We start from the raw sequence: 22,652 nt of genomic DNA, 5'->3' as shown, positions 1-22,652 counted from the left end.
CACATGGCAATGTCATGGTTCCCTATTCTTTGAATAAAGTAATTTCCTTGCTCTTAAGTGAGGGCATTCAGTGCTTGTGTGATTTTGTCTACAAATAGAGCACCAAATCAACTCTCTTTGGGGGTAGAGATGGGCATACCTTTAACTTCTTCAAGATGGCATTACTAAGTTCCTCGATTTTCATGTTGCCAAATTGCTTATTCTTGGATCCTGTGTCTTGATGACTAGACATGTGATGCTGCCACTACCAAAGCTACCTTGGGGTCTTTTGGCCATGCGGAGGCAACTTGAGCATGTTATCCTCATATTCAATTGCTAGCTTACAGCACGTATCTAGAGTGGTCCATCGGGATAACACCAAATAATCATGCATCTTATGATCTCAGACTCCTCTCCGGAAGTAGGGCAATAATTGATCACATCATTTAGCCTTTCCTTCACTTTACATCTTGAGTTCAAGTGTTTGAGATGAGAAACATAATCTTGCATCATGGACTCATTGTCCTTTTTCTTGATGTTGTGGAGTTGTGCCACCAGGACTCCACCTATCACCACTTCAAGGCGAAGCTCGGTATGAAAACATTCTTAAACTAAGTGAAATTGACTTTATCCTCAAGATTTAGGGCTTGGTACCATTGGTGGGCTTTCCATTCTAGGGTCAGAGAAAAAGCATGTATCATGGTTACATCGCTCTCACTGGCCTACATGTTTCGCAAGTTGAATCAAAGACCTCTATGTGTTGGATAGGATCTCCATCTCATGAAAACTTTTGCACCAACTTTAAAATGTTGTGTGGCTTCATCATAAGATGGTCTGGATTCAAGGGCAGTGCCTAGTTCCCTAACCATACCTCTGCCCATTTCTACAACCATATTCAATAGATCCGCCCTTGTGACCGCGTTTAGATCTATGTTAGGATCCACAATTGGTCTTTGAGGAGCTATCCTCTCTACCTAGACCTTGTCCTCTTCCCACATTTTGGCTATTCTAATTCCTCATCACCTGGCTCATTGTTAGTGGCTAAATTCGGGTCTATGGCTAAATTCAGGTAGTTCCTCATCACCTGGCTAAATTCGGGTAGTTCCTCATCACCTGGCTAAATTGAGGGAAAATTTATAATTTTCTACTAATCCTAATTAGCAAAATGATTAGCAAGATAATAGGCTCACAAAAGTGATGGATATGAATGCATGTGATGTGATAGGATGTGAATCAGGATAGATGTGAATGAATATGAATGAATGTGATGTGGCATGGCTCTGATACCATGTTGAAATTAGAGCAATGTGATAAGCTATGGTGGATCAAACACTAGAATCAACATCATTAACAAAGTGATTAGTAAATAATTAAGATGTGATTAGTGAGTAATTAACAACAAATAGCTTAATGTAGGCATGGATAATCAAAAACCAGCAAATTCTTATCAGGCCAATGCCTCAATTAATAGAGTTTACATCCAAGCATCAAATCCCACTGATTTCTCCTTGATTCACTCCACCTCTTTTGCTTGATTCTCTCCACCTCTTTTGCTTGATTCTCTCCACCTCTTCACTTTTCCCAAAATATCTCCACACTTCCTAAATCTTCTCATGCTGCCCTTTATTCTCTCTCCCAGTAGATTCTTCTCACCTTTTCACAGGTTCTTTCACATGTACACATCCTCTTTTACAGCCTCTTATCCCAAGGGCTTGTTCCCGCACACACCCTATTCACTTGTGTATTTCAACATGACCTAAATCATCACTTGGGGTATTGTCACTTGGGCCACCAAGGCTAGAGTGGTCAAGAATTACGAGGAAGATGGGGGAGGACTAGCCCTTCAGCCCCCCCACCATCATATTGTAGCAGTAACAATCATAGCCCCACCGGCAGGTGTATGGTGACCAGGCTCATGCCAACGATGGGAGATCTGCGTAGCATAGCAGCCTGGCACATCTGTCATGCTAGATGTAGCGAGGCCATCAAGGGTACCCACACTTCGCCGACTAAGACCATCAGGAGCATATGGCTCGATATCATTCACACCCTTCGTGGTCAGTGGGGAAAGCTGCAGGGAGGTTCTGACCTCAGCACGAAGCCTTCTTGATACCTTGGAGGCATGGCCCTTTCCTCACAGATAGAGGCGATGATCCCATTTAGCATTACAGACCACCTGTATGGTTGTTTCCCCCCCCTCCCACATACGAGATAGTCTTCTCCTCACAAAGCGGCCAGCCGCCGTAGGAGAAGCATCTCTTCCCCTTTGATCATTTGTCTCCTGCCCTTACGCGAGGTGAGGCTTTATTTAGCCCATCGTGATTGTACTTAGCCCTTTGCGGGTGTTTTTCTTTAACTAATTGAAGGATCTTTTTCTCGAAAAAAAAATAAAAAATAAAAAATAAAGGTACTAGATTCAAAACTCTCATTAGGTAGAAGTGTTATTAATTGAGAGCTTGTAAGGTGACGATAAACAAGAGATCACCTGAGAGATAATCTCAAAACTTTCATTAGGTAGAAGTGTTATTAATTGAAAACTTGTAAGGTGACGGCAAGCCCCAAAAACAATCTCAAATTGAAGGCAAAGACATATTATACTATAATGATAATAATAATCTCCTTGTGGTGATCTACAAAAGGTGTCTACCTTAGTTTCAACCTTCATATCATTAATTTGTTCGTCTAATTAGTTTCAACCTCCGTTAAGGCCCCTGGTCACTTCAATTAAGGAACTGCAATGACCACGAGGCGACACACACATATACATGCACGCATAAATATAAACACACGCACACACACACACACACATAAGCACTACCCTAGGACAAGGGGAACACACACACACACACACAAGTACTACCCTAGGGACAAGGGACACACACAAGTACTACCCTAGGGACACACACACACACAAGTACTACCCTAGGGACAAGGGACACACACATAAGCACTACCCTAGGACATGGGGAACACACACACACACACACACAAGTACTACCCTAGGGACAAGGGACACACACACACACACACACACAAATATACACACATGCACACACCTTACCCGAGGGGCGGGGGTGCAGACACACATACTATAGATGCAAAAATTCATATACACATTTTATTTAGACCTTATTTAAAATAACCCTAGCAGATTGGATATCAATGTTTTGGGCCTTTAAACCACGTAGGAGGCCTAGCATGATGACTGCTTTTCTCTAATTTTGACTTTTTGACATAAATAGTACTGCTCAACACGAGCAAGAGTTATTGCATGGCATTCTTGGGCTCATGTATACACAGACTTGCTTCTCTTGCATGGCTGGCATTTTGAGGGCATTATCGCCTAATTTGACAGTATACGAATATAGGGAAATTGATTGTTTAGTGGACTGTGGTATGGTGCTCTACAGATTATACTCTAACGGATTTGCATTGACACCCCAAGGCAGTGTTAGCTAGCTGCTTTGATGCTTTACAGATATAAAATGGCTTGCATACCTATGAGTTTACTCACTTAGCCTCTGTATGTTCTACGTGGTTCTTCTGCCATGTCACTTGTTCTGGCTTCCACGGGAAGTTCATCTTCTTCTCAGGTATTTGTAGTGTGGGAGTTTGTGGCTACTTGCCCTAATGTCATGGATTTATTATGTACACTCTGTGTTAATGACTTTTGTGAGAATCATCTGATGGTTTTGTGGCTAGGGCATACACTTGATAATGGTATTTGAATCATCTACTATCTATGATTCATGGTGTGCTTCTTAAATTGTTTATACACTCAAAAAACCTGCATGCACTACCTTTTGTTATCATTTTAATTTTTGGTTGTAAATGCTTCACATCGTGCTTGCGATTTTTATCTTTACCTACATTCTAAATAGGTTTTTCTTGTTATCAGGCTATTTTTTACGATTACATTACTAACTAACTATTATTTTTGTAACTATAACCATTTTTCATCTGTGTGCGCCTTCTGATAAATTTCTAAGCCTTAGTAAAAAAAAAGTTAGAGAATGTGTGTATTAACGGTGTACTAAACCAAGCTATGGATTTAGATAATCTATTTGGATTTTTTGTACCAAATTTCTAATCTTTGTAGGTATATGGATTTATACTTTTGATAGTGGATGTTGTTCCCTCTGGTTTTGTGTGCTCTGATTAACGTTCATTGGTTAAATAAATATGATGGCTTGGCTCTGCTGTTTTCCAACCTAACAGTTTTTATGTCAATCTATATTCGGGACTCATTCTCTGTGGCTTGATATGACTAGATTTGTGCTATGGTCCATAGTGGTTTACTGAGGATATGGATATATTTGTTCCCATTACCTTATACCATCTAAATGAATATTTGGGACTGTAGCCCCTTAATGACTTGGGTGTATTGGTATTTTATAGAATGATACCTTTTGGGTTACTTAGTACTATGGGCTATGAATCGATAAGATGCCTTATGATATACATCTACATTACTAATGATCTACATAGGTGATTTGTTCATTGGTATGAAGAATTGTGTGAAAATACACTTTTATGATTATTATGCATTTCTTTTAGAAGACTACATTATAAGCACATGGGTTATCTAATTGATGGAATAGAACAATGATTGGGCCACTCTGAGACTAATTGATCCGATATTAGTTTACACTTTGGGATACTTGAGTGACATATATAACATGTGGTAGGGCCTAAGCCACCTGTAAGACACACACATGCCGCACTATTTGTTTGTCGATGTTGGATGGATGCAGGTAACAGGTTTTACCCTCTCAAAAATCTTGCAGTCTAAGCTTTTGGACACATGGTGTACTACCTGAGAGATTTTCTCACATAACTCTGATAACATGATTATTGTAAAGATACTCTTGTTTTATAATCATGTTAAACATTTTATTTATCAAGAGTGGTATGGTTCTTAAAATCTTTGGGTTCGGATGGAGATATGTTATATATATGATATTCAAACACACACGTGCACACACACACACACACACACACACACAAACACTACCCTAAGGGGCACACAAATACACACATGCACACATAGTACCCGAGGGCGAGGATGCACACACACACACACACACACACATGTACACATGTAAACACTAATATGCACACACACTAATATATACACACATACACTAATATATATACACACACACAAATACACACATGCACATAGTACCCAAGGGGCGAGGATGCACACACACACACACACACTATCCTAGGGGGCAAGGGGGGCACAAACACACAAATAGGTGCACACACACACATGCACACACAATACCCGAGGGGCGAGGATGCACACATGCACACACTAATACACACACACACACACACATACCCGAGGGGCGAGGATGCACACACACACACACACACACACACACACACACACACACACACAAACACATAGACACACACACACACACAAATACGCACCTACACTCACACACACACACACACACACACACACACACACTCACACACACACACACTATCCTAGGGGCAAGAGAGCACACACTACTTTAGGGGGAAGAGAGGGTTTTTTTGGGGGGGGGTCTAAGAGGGAGGGAAGCACAAGGTTAGGAAAAGAGGGGGGCCACACACACACAAATACACACTGAGGGGGGAAGGGATCCACCACCTAACGTTAGCACTAAGTTATATAAGCATGCTACAAAACTAAAAACCAAGGCAGTATCCATGGCAACCAAAGGTAACAAATATCGTCGCATATTACAGGAATCATGCTCTCAAGGATGCATTGGTCAGGATGAGGATACGGTATGTCCACAAGTGAATGCATCAGTAGCATCAGAGAATGCATCAGTTCAACAAGAGAATGCGTCAGCTCAGCAAGAGAATGCTCCTTCGCAAATTGGGGAACCCTCTAACATGCACTCGACGCCTTCTATGTGCATTGCTACCTCAAGATGAAGTAATGGTGTGAGCAAACAGTCTAGTCCACTATATTCTACCTTTGATTGAACTGCAACATTGGAGATGCATTTGAAGTGGACACAAGCGTTTGTTGCTTGTGGGATATCATTTAATGTCAAGCATAACCGTGTATTTTAAGATGCGATGTTTTGCACAACAAAAGTAGGATCAAAATTTAATATTCCACCTTACAATAAAAGGCACACAGAGTACTTGGATAAAGTAAAGCATACAATGGAGCAAAGCCTTCCACGTACAGTGCTTGATTTTGTGCCAGGCTTTGGATGTACTATTGTGCTGGATGGATGGACACGTTGTAAAAAAAAACCATTAATTAATATTATGTGTATATGTCCAAGGGGCACAGTTTTCCTAGACGTAATTGATACTTCACTTAAAGAGAAGGCAGTTTCTTATCTTGCTAAACTGTATGAAAGGGCTATTGCCCGTTTGGGTGGTCCAAAATATGTAACTGCAATATGCACTGATAATGCGTCAAACTTCAAAAATGCTGGCCATTTGATTCAACAGAAATATCCTAAGATTACATGGGTGCCATGTGTTGCGCATACATTGAATTTGTTGTTAAAAGATATTGGAAAGATGAGTTTTGTTCATCCAACTCTTGTAGAAGCTAACCATATTGTGAAATTCATTCGCAAACATCAGTTTACTTATGTACTCTTTCATACTAAGAGTGATAAGTGCTTGCAAATATTCTACGCCACAAGATTCGCGACAAGCTATTATGTGTTAGAAAGGCTTCTGTTGGTTCAAGCTGCTCTACATGAAACTATGGCAGATCGATGTTTTCAAGCATGGATAAGCAAGCATGCCGCCCATACTGTGGTTGCCACAAGATGTGTCAACTTAGTGACCTCGACTTCTTTTTGGAGTAAGGTACAACAAATTCAAAGTGTGGCTACACCATTTGTGGAGTTGCTATGCATTGTTGGACACCAATAAATTTGTCATGGGCAAGGTGTACTGGCTGATATCTCAAGCTATCAAAACTATTGAATCTCATGAAAAACTTACAACAAGAGAGCGAAAGGAGATTTCTTTTTGCGCTACAGAGAGATGGACTATGATGCATACTCCACTTCATGGTGCGGCCTTTGCATTAGATCCAGTCTTTCAAATGCATGAGCAGTCTAGCAACAGTGAGGTCATGGCTAACTTCAAAGACGTGTGTAGCACATTATTGCCAGGTGACGAATATGTATATGTATATGTATATGTATATGTATATGTATATGTATATGTATATGTGTCTGTGTGTGTATGGGTAATATATACGGGTATAAGGTGGACTGAAAACCTATGTCCTAGACAATGGTTTACTGGTTGTGAAACACTTTTATGCAGAGTTAGAGAACTAAAACATGGTTGTTTAATCTTGTTTCACATTTATTATATCTAAAAGGCACTAGATAAATTGTTCAATACATCTTATGATGATATTAAATCCACTAATATTGGTTGTCTTCAAGTGTGATAGCAATGAATGCAATTGGTAGAAAGTGTACCACCTTATCATGCTTTCACCCATACATGTGAATCCATCATGTACATGTCTCAATTTTTAAATCAAGATAGGTGCTGATAGACCATATTGTGCATGCAAGTACCTTTATTTTCTATATTTGTGTATCTTTAGGTTAGATGCAAACCATATGAAACACTATGCAAATGGCATGCAACACTATGCAAAGGGCAAGTAGTACCATGCAATGATATGCACATGTAATAACATCCAAATGCAATGCTATGCAATGCAATGTATTGTAATGGCACATACATGCATTGACATGCAAAAGGATAATAAAGAGCGGGCAATGTCATACAAATGCAAAAAATAAACTCACATGTGCAATGCTATGCAAAGGCATGTGAAGATGAGGTGTGTGTGTGTGTGTGTGTGTCTGTGTGTGTGTGTGTGTCTGTGTGTGTGTGTGTGTGTGTGAGAGAGAGAGAGAGAGAGAGAGAGAAGAGATGAAAGAGAGACAGGAGGACAAAGGGAGGGAGAAGGGTTGAAGATGAGCCTAAGGGAGGGAAGAAGAGATTATGTAATAACATCCAAATGCAGGGTGGTTGCAAGATGAGGGTACTCACTTTCGTTCACTCTCTCCAAAATTGGGACATCCATCCATCTCGGGCGGAGTACCTCGATCGTGATAGAGCCGCGAATCAAAAGACGACACGTGGCTCCCGAGCCTAAATCGACATATCTCGATCGAGATGCCAACTAATGCCACGCTAGCAGGTCCGGCTTTCCAGGCGTCATCCATGTCACCAATACATGTCACCGCCACCACAATATCTCGATCGAGATATCTATGCCACTCGGATCCACATCATGGCCACGCTGTATCCCCGTAGGCATATTTGACTAGCACATCTCCATCGTCCACGTATCTCGAACGAGAAATATACATCCAATCGCGACCATTCATTGTTCGAGGTAATCGGATAAAATCTCCACCGTCCCCATATCTCGATCGAGATACTGAGTTCAAATCTCAGCCGTCCAAATATCTCGATCGTGATATAGAGATTCAATCTGCACCGTCCGAATATCTCGATCGAGATACGTAGATGCAATATCCACCGTCCAATTATCTCGATCGAGATAAGGAAACGCAATCTATACCGTCCAGTCACGTACGCTGGAAGATGCGATCTCGGCCGTTTAAATATCTCGATCGAGGTATATAATGAATCTTGACCGTCGAGATACCTTTTCGTGGTAATGCCTCTAAATCGTGGCCGTCCAATTACCTCGATCGAGATATTAATATCAAATCTCAGCCGTCGATCCTTCCCCAACCCTAGAATTAGGTGTGTATCTTGGCCGTATGTTGCACTAACCCTAATATCCAGAGCGTTAATCTTGCAAACCCTAAATTGCATGATGTTACCGAACCTCGATCGAGGTTATAAAACCGGAAAACTTTTTTTTTTGCCTCATTTTCACAAGTCGTTTTCACTCCCTTGCTCTCTCTTGATTTGGATTAGTGTTAGTGAGCCCATTAGCTTTGTTTTTAGCTTCATTAGTGCTACTTAGCACTAAGCATTAGACCTTTCACATTAGACCCTTCACATTGGACCCTTCACATTGGGCTTAGGTTTTAGCATGGAGGGCCACGAGGAGGGCCACGAGGAGGGCCGCTCATCTATTGCGGACCTCATCGCGGAGATAGACCGTGAGTTAGCGGCTATCCGTAGGAGTGCTAGAGACACTCCGTCTACATTACATATCGTGGCAGACTTGGAGGCGATGCTTGCGTCCCTTCGTAGCCTTCACGATATTGTTTATGTAGATGAGTGGATAGCCCACCATCGCGCTGCTCCGGTGTCACATGGCCTGACATATCGTCAGGTCTGTGATCTTGCTCCTATTAGGGATGGGGCTTTCCTAGATCTTTTCCTCGATAGTCGTGGGATGAGGCCCGGGGCGGGGAAGCCCCTCACTATTTCGCGGTGTTCGCATCCTCGTATGGCGGCACATATCTATAGTCGATATGTTGCCGCATATGGGAGGATGCCGAACAACCGCCAGATCCCCATATACTTCGCAAAGCAGTTATATGCGGAGTTTGTCTTAGGGGAGGAGGTCGATTACACCAGCCATCGTCCGGGTGGTGGTGCTGGCCGAGGCCGTCTCCAGGACCAGGGTAGGCGGCCTCCACCAGCACTTCGTGTAGCACCTGCCACCACAGATCCTTCATTTGTGCCATTGTCGACAGTAGAGGCTCTTGGCACGCAGGTCGGCATTGACGTACGGAGTACCACGGAGAGCATCCAGCACGTGGTGCGCCTATTCTCACGAGCTATACCGACGACAGATGTGGAGGTATTTACATATATATTACGTCTTAAGTTTTTTTGGTCATTTATCTTCATGTTTATATGTACTTTTCTATATTTTTACATGAGCAGCATGGTTGATTGTGTCACGCAGGTTCCCACACCTGCCACTCAGAGGCTCACTCAGGAGTTGGTAGAGGCGAGAGCGGAGATAGACCGCCTCCGAGCTGCATTACAGATGGCAGAGGCAGCTACTGCAGAGGCACAGCATCTGAGAGAGTCCGACATCCAGCAGGTAGGTTTCTCTTGCACGTTTAAGTTACAAATTTCTTTAAGTAATACCTAATGAGAGACTAATCAAATATTTTAATGCTTTACTTTTTTGCGTAGGCTCGGACCGAGGTAGAGAGCTCCAGAGCTGAGGCACAGCATCATCAGATTATGGAGCAGATTGCCCAGCACAGGGCAGAGCAGCTGATGCTGCATGTTCGAGAGTATCGTAGATCATCGGATGTGACAGTGCCTTACCTACCGTTATATCCACGGCCTATCACAGAGGTTTTTCGACGACCTCTCCCTCAGGATGCACCTCCCTTCCTACGTGATGCGTGCTGCTGTTTATGTATCGAGGACATTGATAGTACAGGAGGATATGCCCTAGGATGTGGACATATTTTCCACTTGTCTTGCATCACCCAGGAGCTCGTCCGGTTCTCAGCATGCCCATCCTGCCGTGCACGCGTCGACTTAGCGACGTACAGGGTATTGGGCATCGATGATCTTCACCCAGGCCTTGTACGAGTAGATGCCAGGACTGGGAGGCCTGTCGACTTTACATCGGCTATGGACTTGGGACTCGACGCCTTCGACGATAGAGCCCAGGAGCCTGAGGTGCCTCCTGAGATAGAGTGGAGCTCACATGAGTTCGACGCTTACCAGAGAGTGCTACATGAGAGCCAGGTGACAGCATTTGAGCGCGTGGGTGGTGCTGGCCCTAGTGGCACAGCGGGTGATGGTGCTAGCAGCAGTGCTGCTTCTCATGAGCAGCGTGTCCTTACAGCAGAGGAGCTTACACGAGCAGAGTGGCAGACACGCACCATTGCAGATTATAGATTTTGGGTGTACAGACAAAGGCGTCTTGCATTAGCACGACGCAAAGAGAGAGAGAGGGCCATAGCAGCTTTTGGGACTCGTGAGCTCCCGAGTATACCGGCACCAGCTCACGATCCTTCCTTTGAGGCAGACCTCCCCGCAGACATTCGACGACCCCCGCAGCCGGCACAGCCTCCTCGACGTGCACAGCAGCCTCGACGCGCACGTCGACCGGCAGTTAGAGATGACGATTTTGATTGGGTTGCTGTTGATAGTGACTAAACTCAGACTAGCTGGGTTAGCTCACTTACATTGTACTTAGATTTTTGGGCAGTGACTAACCTCAGGCTAGCTGGGGTAGCTCATTTTCATTCTGATGTACTTATTTGATGTTTATATCATTATGAGTTTTCTCATTATTGAGTATCATTACATTTTAGTTGATGTTCTTGATTTTATTATATTTCTTAACACTTTTGCTATCATATTGTTTGTTGAAAATCTCCATGCCATCGTACCCAAACATGCTCCGATGGGGACCAAACTTCGCAAGCATGTGGGGGTGGGCCCCCCCCACATGCTTGCAAAGTTTGGTCCCCATCGGAGCATGTTTGGGTTGGCAATGGGCGCCCAGTGCGGTTTTTTCAAGTCTCTTGGTGCTTAAGAGGCCATGGAAAATCCGGGCCTTCCCCATACCATCGTACCCAAACATGCTCCGATGGGGACCAAACTTTGCAAGTGTGTGGGGGTGGGCCTCCCCCACATGCTTGCAAAGTTTGGTCACAATCAGAGCATGTTTGGGTTGGCAATCGGCGCCCAGTGCGGGTTTTTCAAGTCTCTTGGTGCTTAAGAGGCCATGGAAAATCCGGGCCTTCCCCATACCATCGTACCCAAACATGCTCCGATGGGGACCAAACTTTGCAAGCATGTGGGGGTGGGCCCCCCCCACATGCTTGCAAAGTTTGGTCCCCATCGGAGCATGTTTGGATTCGCAATCGGCGCCCAGTGCGGGTTTTTCAAGTCTCTTGGTGCTTAAGAGGCCATGGAAAATCCGGGCCTTCCCCATACCATCGTACCCAAACATGCTCCGATGGGGACCAAACTTTGCAAGCATGTGGGGGTGGGCCCCCCCCAAATGCTTGCAATGTTTGGTCCCCATCAGAGCATGTTTGGGTTGGCAATGGGCGCCCAGTGCGGGTTTTTCAAGTCTCTTGGTGCTTAAGAGGCCATGGAAAATCCGGGCCTTCCCCATACCATCGTATCCAAACATGCTCCGATGGGGACCAAACTTTGCAAGCGTGTGGGGGTGGGCCCCCCCCACATGCTTGCAAAGTTTGGTCCCCATCGGAGCATGTTTGGGTTGGCAATGGGCGCCCAGTGCGGTTTTTTCATGTCTCTTGGTGCTTAAGAGGCCATGGAAAATCCGGGCCTTCCCCATACCATCGTACCCAAACATGCTCCGACGGGGACCAAACTTTGCAAGCATGTGGGGGGGGCCCACCCCCACATGCTTGCAAAGTTTGGTCACAATCAGAGCATGTTTGGGTTGGCAATCGGCGCCCAGTGCGGGTTTTTCAAGTCTCTTGGTGCTTAAGAGGCCATGGAAAATCCGGGCCTTCCCCATACCATCTTGCCAAAACATGCTCCGATGGGGACCAAACTTTGCAAGCGTGTGGGGGTGGGCCCCCCCCACATGCTTGCAAAGTTTGGTCCCCATCGGAGCATGTTTGGATTGGCAATCGGCGCCCAGTGCGGTTTTTTCAAGTCTCTTGGTGCTTAAGAGGCCATGGAAAATCCGGGCCTTCCCCATACCATCGTACCCAAACATGCTCCGATGGGGACCAAACTTTGCAAGCATGTGGGGGTGGGCCCCCCCCACATGCTTGCAAAGTTTGGTCCCCATCGGAGCATGTTTGGATTGGCAATCGGTGCCCAGTGCGGGTTTTTCAAGTCTCTTGGTGCTTAAGAGGCCATGGAAAATCCGGGCCTTCCCCATACCATCGTACCCAAACATGCTCCGATGGGGACCAAACTTTGCAAGCGTGTGGGGGTGGGCCCCCCCACATGCTTGCAAAGTTTGGTCCCCATCGGAGCATGTTTGGGTTGGCAATGGGCACCCAGTGCGGTTTTTTCTAGTCTCTTGGTGCTTAAGAGGCCATGGAAAATCCGGGCCTTCCCCATACCATCGTACCCAAACATGCTCCGATGGGAACCAAACTTTGCAAGCATGTGGGGGTGGGCCCCCCCCCACATGCTTGCAAAGTTTGGTCACAATCAGAGCATGTTTGGGTTGGCAATCGGCGCCCAGTGCGGGTTTTTCTAGTCTCTTGGTGCTTAAGAGGCCATGGAAAATCCGGGCCTTCCCCATACCATCGTACCCAAACATGCTCCGATGGGGACCAAACTTTGCAACCATGTGCAGGGGGCCCACCCCCACATGCTTGCAAAGTTTGGTCACAATCAGAGCATGTTTGGGTTGGCAATCGGCGCCCAGTGCGGGTTTTTCAAGTCTCTTGGTGCTTAAGAGGCCATGGAAAATCCGGGCCTTCCCCATACCATCTTGCCAAAACATGCTCCGATGGGGACCAAACTTTGCAAGCGTGTGGGGGTGGGCCCCCCCCAAATGCTTGCAAAGTTTGGTCCCCATCGGAGCATGTTTGGGTTGGCAATGGGCGCCCAGTGCGGTTTTTTCTAGTCTCTTGGTGCTTAAGAGGCCATGGAAAATCCGGGCCTTCCCCATACCATCGTACCCAAACATGCTCCGATGGGGACCAAACTTTGCAAGCATGTGGGGGTGGGCCCCCCCCACATGCTTGCAAAGTTTGGTCACAATCAGAGCATGTTTGGCAAAACATGACTAAACTCAGACTAGCTGGGTTAACTCACTTACATTGTACTTAGATTTTTGGGCAGTGACTAACCTCAGGCTAGCTGGGGCAGCTCATTTTCATTCTGATGTACTTATTTGATGTTTATATCATTATGAGTTTTCTCATTATTGAGTATCATTACATTTTAGTTGATGTTCTTGATTTTATTATATTTCTTAACACTTTTGCTATCATATTGTTTGTTGAAAATCTCCATGCCATCGTACCCAAACATGCTCCGATGGGGACCAAACTTTGCAAGCATGTGGGGGGGGCCCACCCCCACACGCTTGCAAAGTTTGGTCCCCATCGGAGCATGTTTTGGCAAGATGGTATGGGGAAGGCCCGGATTTTCCATGGCCTCTTAAGCACCAAGAGACTTGAAAAACCCGCACTGGGCGCCGATTGCCAACCCAAACATGCTCTGATTGTGACCAAACTTTGCAAGCATGTGGGGGGGGCCCACCTCCACACGCTTGCAAAGTTTGGTCCCCATCGGAGCATGTTTGGGTACGATGGTATGGGGAAGGCCCGGATTTTCCATGGCCTCTTAAGCACCAAGAGACTTGAAAAACCCGCACTGGGCGCCGATTGCCAATCCAAACATGCTCCGATGGGGACCAAACTTTGCAAGCATGTGGGGGGGGCCCACCCCCACATGCTTGCAAAGTTTGGTCCCCATCGGAGCATGTTTGGGTACGATGGTATGGGGAAGGCCCGGATTTTCCATGGCCTCTTAAGCACCAAGAGACTTGAAAAACCCGCACTGGGCGCCCATTGCCAACCCAAACATGCTCTGATTGTGACCAAACTTTGCAAGCATGTGGGAGGGGGCCATCCCCACATGCTTGCAAAGTTTGGTCCCCATCGGAGCATGTTTGGGTACGATGGTATGGGGAAGGCCCGGATTTTCCATGGCCTCTTAAGCACCAAGAGACTAGAAAAACCCGCACTGGGCGCCGATTGCCAACCCAAACATGCTCTGATTGTGACCAAACTTTGCAAGCATGTGGGGGGGGGCCCACCCCCACATGCTTGCAAAGTTTGGTTCCCATCGGAGCATGTTTGGGTACGATGGTATGGGGAAGGCCCGGATTTTCCATGGCCTCTTAAGCACCAAGAGACTAGAAAAAACCGCACTGGGTGCCCATTGCCAACCCAAACATGCTCCGATGGGGACCAAACTTTGCAAGCATGTTGGGGGGCCCACCCCCACACGCTTGCAAAGTTTGGTCCCCATCGGAGCATGTTTGGGTACGATGGTATGGGGAAGGCCCGGATTTTCCATGGCCTCTTAAGCACCAAGAGACTTGAAAAACCCGCACTGGGCACCGATTGCCAATCCAAACATGCTCCGATGGGGACCAAACTTTGCAAGCATGTGGGGGGGGCCCACCCCCACATGCTTGCAAAGTTTGGTCCCCATCGGAGCATGTTTGGGTACGATGGTATGGGGAAGGCCCGGATTTTCCATGGCCTCTTAAGCACCAAGAGACTTGAAAAAACCGCACTGGGCGCCGATTGCCAATCCAAACATGCTCCGATGGGGACCAAACTTTGCAAGCATGTGGGGGGGGCCCACCCCCACATGCTTGCAAAGTTTGGTCCCCATCGGAGCATGTTTGGGTACGATGGCATGGAGATTTTCAACAAACAATATGATAGCCAAAGTGTTAAAAAATATAATAAAATCAAGAACATCAACTAAAATGTAATGATACTTAATAATGAGAAAACTCATAATGATATAAACATCAAATAAGTACATCAGAATGAAAATGAGCTACCCCAGCTAGTCTGAGGTTAGTCACTGCCCAAAAATCTAAGTACAATGTAAGTGAGCTAACCCAGCTAGTCTGAGTTTAGTCACTATCAAGATAGAGATCTAGTCAGCAGCACCCTCTCTAGCTCTCAACTGCTCTAGAATGCTCTCATGGTCATCCACTCGAAGCCGAAAACGAGGGTGAGAACTGTGTTTTCGGCTCTGTACTCGAACAAGAGTGAGCCTGGTAGCAACCACTAGATGAGAGAACTGAAATGCCTCTAACTCCCACTTCCACTGCTGGAACTCAAGACTCCCCCGATGAAGTCGAATCTGCTGGTAGAACCGGCCTGCCACAATCATGCTATGGGCGTCATAAGAAAACCCATGATCATCCACTGTATCCTGGTCAAGCATGCACTTTGGCCTAGTGCAACTCATCAGATAGTAGTCTACTCCCTCGCTGTTTCCCTCACTGGCAATAACAGCAAATACATCACCCTCCTATAGCAAATCTGTCAGGTCATCATAACTGACCATGAACGCAGGACCTGTGTGCTCAACAGACACCACTGGATGTGAAGGATGCTCGGGGGAGAGGAATGTCTGTATCCATGCATCTGCCCATCCTCTCGAGGCACAATGTGACCAATCGCCATCCATACATGCTCCACAGAAGCATGCAAACCGTCGTGTGTAAATCGTGGGGGCCGCCATGCACGTGCTCCTGATGGAATGTAAGCCCAAGGTGCCAGGTACTGTGTCACAATCATGGGAGGCTCTGCGGTCAATCGTGCCACCATCCACATGCCAAAAAAATCTCCTGACAATCCGAGCATCACGTCTGGGGTACGATGATGCTGCACTCCCACACAAATGTTGGGAGCACCACTCGACTACGTGGCCCGCATCTCTGAACCGCTGAGCATCCTGTCGCAGCTGATGATGCCTCAAGGCACGTTTCACACACGCGCCTGCACCATCATGCTCACCCTTCCCGTGACCAGTCTCAAAGAATGACCAAATCACTGGGATACTAGACTGCACATGCCACCTATAAATCCATAAAAGATAGTCTTAGTTATTGTTTTCTTTAAGATGTTCTAGTGAATTTAGTTTAATTGAAAATGTAAGAAAGCCATAAGTACAACCTGTAGAGCCAATAGAATTGACGTGATGACTTGAACTGTGCGCCACAACCATCCGACCAAACCCATCGCTGGACATGTCTGATCCCACAATCTCCTAAAAAATCGTCATGGAGACGAAAGCAGTGTTGCACAAAATGTGCATCATGTGAACGATCATCACTGATATAGAAATGATACTCTCGAATAATGACACGGGTCTCGGGGGTACTCGCTATCCCATCTACATGAGCCTCTGCATGTCGATAGCTAATGTGGACCAAAATAGCAACCTGGTGAGGGAAGCAATACATACGTTTAGGACACAAAAAATCAATTAAGTAATGAAGCTCAAACATAAAACAAATAGTACAAAATATAACCATTACCTGCTCTGAGAAGTAATACTCAGATTGTATCTCCTGAAAAGGTGTGAAAGTGTAGTTCTCTGCAAAATCAATCACAGAGACGACCACACCAATAGGAAACTCTGCTAGGCATGCTCGGAACTGACGATCCTGCCACTTGGCACAATGACTGTGCCGTATGTAGGGGTAGATCTGCTCCCTAAATGTGGCTGTGAAGTGACAACGTGGTGTATGTTTGTCCACGAGCTGCAACTTCCTGGACTGTCCACCACTCTGGAGCTGGTGTGTCACATACTCATAACGTTGCCATGCCACTATCTCTTGGTCACTTGCATCAAGATCTACCATCTGTAGATGTGCAAGTGAACCACATGATGTGCAATTGCTCTCCACACAAGGCATCCTATGGAACTGGGCATCCTCCGTGCGTGCACACAAAAGAGAGTGGATGAAATCACGTGGACTACGAGGCAACTCTCTATGCCCACTAAGAGAATGGAACACATCATAAAAAAGATTGAACTCAACATGGTAGCGACAACAACATGTGTCACGCTGACGTGAGTACCTCACAAACCAAGGCTTACACCCCTCAAATGACCTTTGCCCAATTTTAAGCTCTGGATACGAAGCTACAAACTGAGAATACAACTCAGTTTGGGACATTTCAAGAAAGCAAGCACCGTGCTCAATGAACACTCCTCTTGTCACTCTCTTACGCAAAGCTTTCTTGAAAACTGGCGATGCACGACAATTCTCCTCCCAAAAACTTTCTATCAAGGTTCTAGTGGTTTCATCTAGTAGGCGATCATGCCTAGCTACACGACCACTACTCGCCCACATAGCACCAACCTCATTGGCATCTAAACTTTGTCGCCTAATAGACCCAACTCTAAGTGCGTGTGGTGCTATGGAAAGGATGCGAGATGTGGCACTAACCTTACCCTTCATTTGGGAGCTACTTATGGCTGCCACAATAGCCCGTCGAGCAGCCAAAGCGTCCGCAGAGTTCCTCTTCTTGTTAACTATATAGGAATGACGAACACTTTGTAGCACCGCCATGCCAGCTCTCCTCTCTCTTCGACCTCCAATGTCGGAAAGCGCCCTGCAGTTGGCCATGTTGGGCAGATCAATCAAAGCATCAAGCACACATGCCTATGATGAAGACGTGAGGTCTTTGAAATAGGATTGGAAGATTGCATGGGCACGACGATGTGCCCCTGACTTTGATAGTTCTTTCCTATCCACACGAAGGGCGCCCAAAGGAGGGGGGGTGGGTTCTTGTAGAAGAGAGGACTCAAGAAGGGCGGGTTCATGTGGATTATCTAAACTAAGGGGTAGTGGGGGGGAAGAGGGCGAAGGGAGAGGAAGTGGAAGAGGAGGAGCAAGGCTTGGATCATCGCCAACGGAAGGTGTTGCTCGTTGACGTGCTCTCCACTCTCTCTTTCTCTCACGAGCTACCCTTCTCCTCTCCTCCTCTTGAACTTGGTGGATGGGGGGGAGTCTAGTCCTATCACATTTCCGACTCCTACGGCTTTGAGAACCCATTCTCAAGGAAGCTAAGAGAGAAAATATTATAAGGGCTCAATGATGGGATAGTACTACAGATAAGTGTGGGATAGTACTAGAGATGTGTGATTATATAGGAAAAATAGGTTATCCACTTCAAATCTCACTGGATTTCCTATCTAAGATTGATTGGATAACTAAGATAAACATAAAGATATTTAAAGATAAACTATTATCCACTTAAAAATTAATATTATTTATAATATTTATTAACAAGTCTAAATATTTATCATTACCAGATATATAAATATATATAAATATATCTTTAAAGAAATCTTTTATTTTATAATTATATAACTGCTTTTTTTAAATAAAGTATTTTTTTCATATTTTATTCAAAGGTTTATTCTACATAAAAAATTTTCAAGAAATATAAAAATAAAAAATTTATTTTTTTAAAATTAATAATATGATCTTTAATAATATTTTTATTGATCTAATCCCAAAATATAATCCTTTTAAATTAGTGATTTTAAATTCTTTTATTTAATAAGTTACATATATTTTATTATTTAAATTTCTATATTCTATTTCTCTAAATTACTAAATTAACTTTTCCAAAAATATGTTTTTGAAAAAAGAGGGGAGGTGGGAAGGAGATGCCACGTGTCACAAGCGTGCATGACACGTGGCATTCTCTTGACATGTGGCACTATTATGGTTGATGTGGCAATTCCATGATGTGGCATGCCATGTCACCATGTGCGAGGTGGCATGCAAAGGTGGCAAGATGATGTGGCATTAATGATGACTAGGATGATGAGGTGGGGAGTCAACTAGGTTGACCATGTTGACATGGAAGGTGGAGGTGGCAAGCTGCTTATGTGGATCCTCTCGATGCTCACGTGGACATAAAGTGGCATGCATGTATAAGGTTTGGGCCTACCCAAGCCTCACACATGGAATGAAACCTAAGCTGTGAAGTTTACCAAGCCTAGATTTCCAAACCTAACTAGGATTGGTTTTAGACTTGAAAAGGGGAGAGTGGACACAATATGGGAATTTTCACTTGGGAGGATTGAAAATGGACCTTCCCATACTCAAATCAAGCCAAATTTTTTTTGATAAATTCATGGCAACAAGAGTATTGATCCCATGAGTTTTTAGATTGAAAGATTCAATATTTAATTTTCTAGAATTAAATTACTATTGATTTAATGGGCCTCTGACAGTCATAATAAATTTTCCAAAGTAAATCTACAAAAATCAAACCGTTAGATTTGTAATTTTATCTTATACCCACATTATACTAATCTTTCCCAATCTAATCATCACTAGATCCATACAATTTGAGCATTTTAAATGGTAGATGTGGTGGGAGGATAAAATAGTATGTTTTTTAACAATTCTAATATCTTTTAAATAATATAGAAAATAGTAGAACACATCAAAAATTACTCGATAAATCAAGTTAAGCTCTATGTTATTTGTATTTGTGAAATGCAAAGTGGGAACATCGTATGAGTAATAATGTAAAAGTTATAGGCAATTTACTCACATTCACTATACCTGTCTAAACCTAGGACAGGGCCTGTATACAAACTTGGTTCCCAAAGAAAAGGGGATTTGCAATTATTGGATATTCGATCAGATTATAGTTTTAGGTGCCCAACTTTGCATATGATGTTTCATTAGAAGACCTTGAAGTGAAACTCCTTGGCTAACTATGAGAGATTGGCTATTCTTCTTGAAAAAATGCCTGTTTTTCAGCTAAAGCCAAGGGCGCCCACGCCATGAAACTAGATAACCTCATCTTGCAACCACCCTGCAATGCAATGTATTGTAATGACACATACATGCATTGACATGCAAAAGGATAATAAAGAGCAGGCAATGTCATACAAATGCAAAAATAAACTCACATGTGCAATGCTATGTGAGAGAGAGGTGGGGGGAGGGAAGAGTGTTAACCTATGACGGACATTGAGACGTACTATGTTTTACATCATTAATTTAAATATTCTGAGTCATGGGCCGAGCTTGTCGGCACCATATGTTAAGGATGAAGGGATTGGGTGATCGCCGATGAGAGGCGCACCTTGAATATCAGTAGGATAAGGGCTAGGATCGGCCGGCCATGTATGGGCGCCCAAGTGTGAACGGCCAAGTCACCTATAAGAGTCAAATGTAACCCTAAAATCCTTATTCTCATGTGTTGTGAATACAAGAGTGCTCTTGCCTTATCTCCTTGGTTTCCTTCTCCTGCGTGTGTGAGAGAGAGAGAGAGAGTGAGTGAGAGAGCGATCGAGCATTGTGTAGCGGCACGGCAAGACAGAGAGGCGGTAGAGTGGCGACGGCGGCTCCTTCTTCACTGCGACGCGGGAATCCTTCAAGGCGGCGGTGGTTGAGCGGTGAGTGACACACCTTTTGCATTCTGTTTGAGCTTCCTTCCCTGGTTGTATGCTTGCAGCCATTCGTGGCTCGCATACGGTGTCCGGCAAGTCCCCAGCTACTTGTGCGACAAAAGCGCACATTTTTGGCGCCACTGCCACGGAGTTGCCCTGCACCAAGCTCCAGTTTGCAGCTCGGGCTGCTGCGTGAAGTTTATTTTACACTATAGGAAAGTGACTGTGTGTTTGCTGTTGAGGTGTTTCTGTGTTTTGCAATCTGTTTCTGCAATTTGTCTTCTGTATTTCTGTTTCTTTTGTTATTTTTTCGCTCCGCGTGTGGGCGTGCATTCTGTTATCTGGTTTTCTGCGTGTGAGGGGGGATTTCTGAATCCCCAGACCTATGTTGTGTGCGAACTGCGCCGCGGCCAAGGCTGAAACCTAGAAAGAAAACCTAGAAAACTTATCTCAAAAAATAAAAAATAATAAATAATAATTTTAAAAAATAAAAAAATAAAAAATTAAATTTTATTTTTAAAGAAAAAACCAAACGTGTGGAGAGGAAAGATTTTTTAATTGGAGAAAAAAATTTTGAAAAGAAAAACCCCCCATTGACCCTGACCTCGGTCTCGGTCCTTTGATATATATATAGAGGAGAGTGAGCCTCCATAGCTTTCTTTCAAGTGAGAGCTTATGGGAAGTTGTGTCCTATATGTAGCCCACTCCCCAAGGAGTAAAGTGAGCATGTGGGATAAAGCCCTCACCCTTTCCTCCACAAGCAAATAGGCTTTTGTCCCTTCCCCCATAGGGAAACGGACTGTTTTGAGGACCACGAGAGCTCTGGATAGGCGAACACGGTGCTGTAAAGCACGCTAGGATCCTTTAAACGATACGCTCATTTTGAGCTATCACACGCCCTAGTCCAAGTTCGACCGTAAGTAAGGGGGTCAAAAACGAGTTAAAAACAATCTAAAAACAAGTAAAAACGGGGTGCGAAACACCTAAGAAACCACTTGTGTGAGTTTCAAGGGTAGTTACCAATGCACGTAGGGTACCCACATCACATGCATCTATGTTCTGGTCGGGTGCTAGAGTCTGAGCCACTAGAAAGCGTTTCGGTTTACACAGGCTCACACCATCCCTCCACGTTAGCATCTTGGCCTTCGGCTGGAACCCAAGGGAGTGCAACCCAAGATCCACGCATAGTGGATAGTGACTCGTCCTCTGACGACTCAGAAGCCATGGAAGGGCACCCTACCAAGAACCCTGAGGAGACAAGCCAAAACATGCCAGTGTGGGCCCCACAACCCGGATCTAGCATGTTTAGTCGTCTAATAGAGACCTTTAGTAGAGCTACACGCTCTGAATATGCGACAAGCGAAGTAAATGAGGAAGGAGGGGTAGTAGATTCGCCATTCACATCTTATGTAGACCCTACCCTCCCAAAGAGTGTCCATGTGGATATTCTACCCACTTCGTTTAATGAGGGCCCTACTAAGCTACCACCTTCCTATGCTCTTCCTAAAGTGGAGGTCCCTCGAAGCCAATCCATAAGAAGTGACATTGCGTCCACTTCAAGAGAACCGTTTGGCACACCAAGTCTGGATGGGATATTTCTCAATGAAAATTGGGAATATGATCTACACACAGAGACTCTAACTGACCTATACACGGGTTACACATACCATGTAGGTTGGTTAGAAGTCCTACGATCTACATCTAGTGCCACTAATCTAGAGGAGCAACAACAAATGATATGTGAGGTTATTCATAGAATCATCCAAATTGAGAGGCAAAATAAGTGA

General features: G+C 44.8%; 1 protein-coding gene across 1 annotated transcript in view; it reads left to right on the top strand.

The window, feature by feature from the left end:
- The first annotated feature begins 9,865 nt into the window (after positions 1 to 9,865).
- Positions 9,866 to 22,652, top strand: part of LOC147638162 (uncharacterized) — a 39,363-nt gene continuing 26,576 nt past the window's right edge. Inside the window, exons 1-2 of the mRNA XM_086798746.1 lie at positions 9,866 to 10,027; positions 10,123 to 10,851. Coding sequence (XP_086654872.1) covers positions 9,866 to 10,027; positions 10,123 to 10,851 — 891 coding nt within the window. The remainder of the gene's footprint in view (positions 10,028 to 10,122; positions 10,852 to 22,652) is intronic.

The sequence above is a fragment of the Cibotium barometz genome, chromosome 5, assembly GCF_041138505.1.
Source record: "Cibotium barometz isolate CiBa-2024 chromosome 5, ASM4113850v1, whole genome shotgun sequence".
Taxonomy (NCBI): domain Eukaryota; kingdom Viridiplantae; phylum Streptophyta; class Polypodiopsida; order Cyatheales; family Cibotiaceae; genus Cibotium; species Cibotium barometz.
Note: the sequence above shows the minus strand (reverse complement) of the source record. Positions and strands in the feature narration are given on the sequence as shown.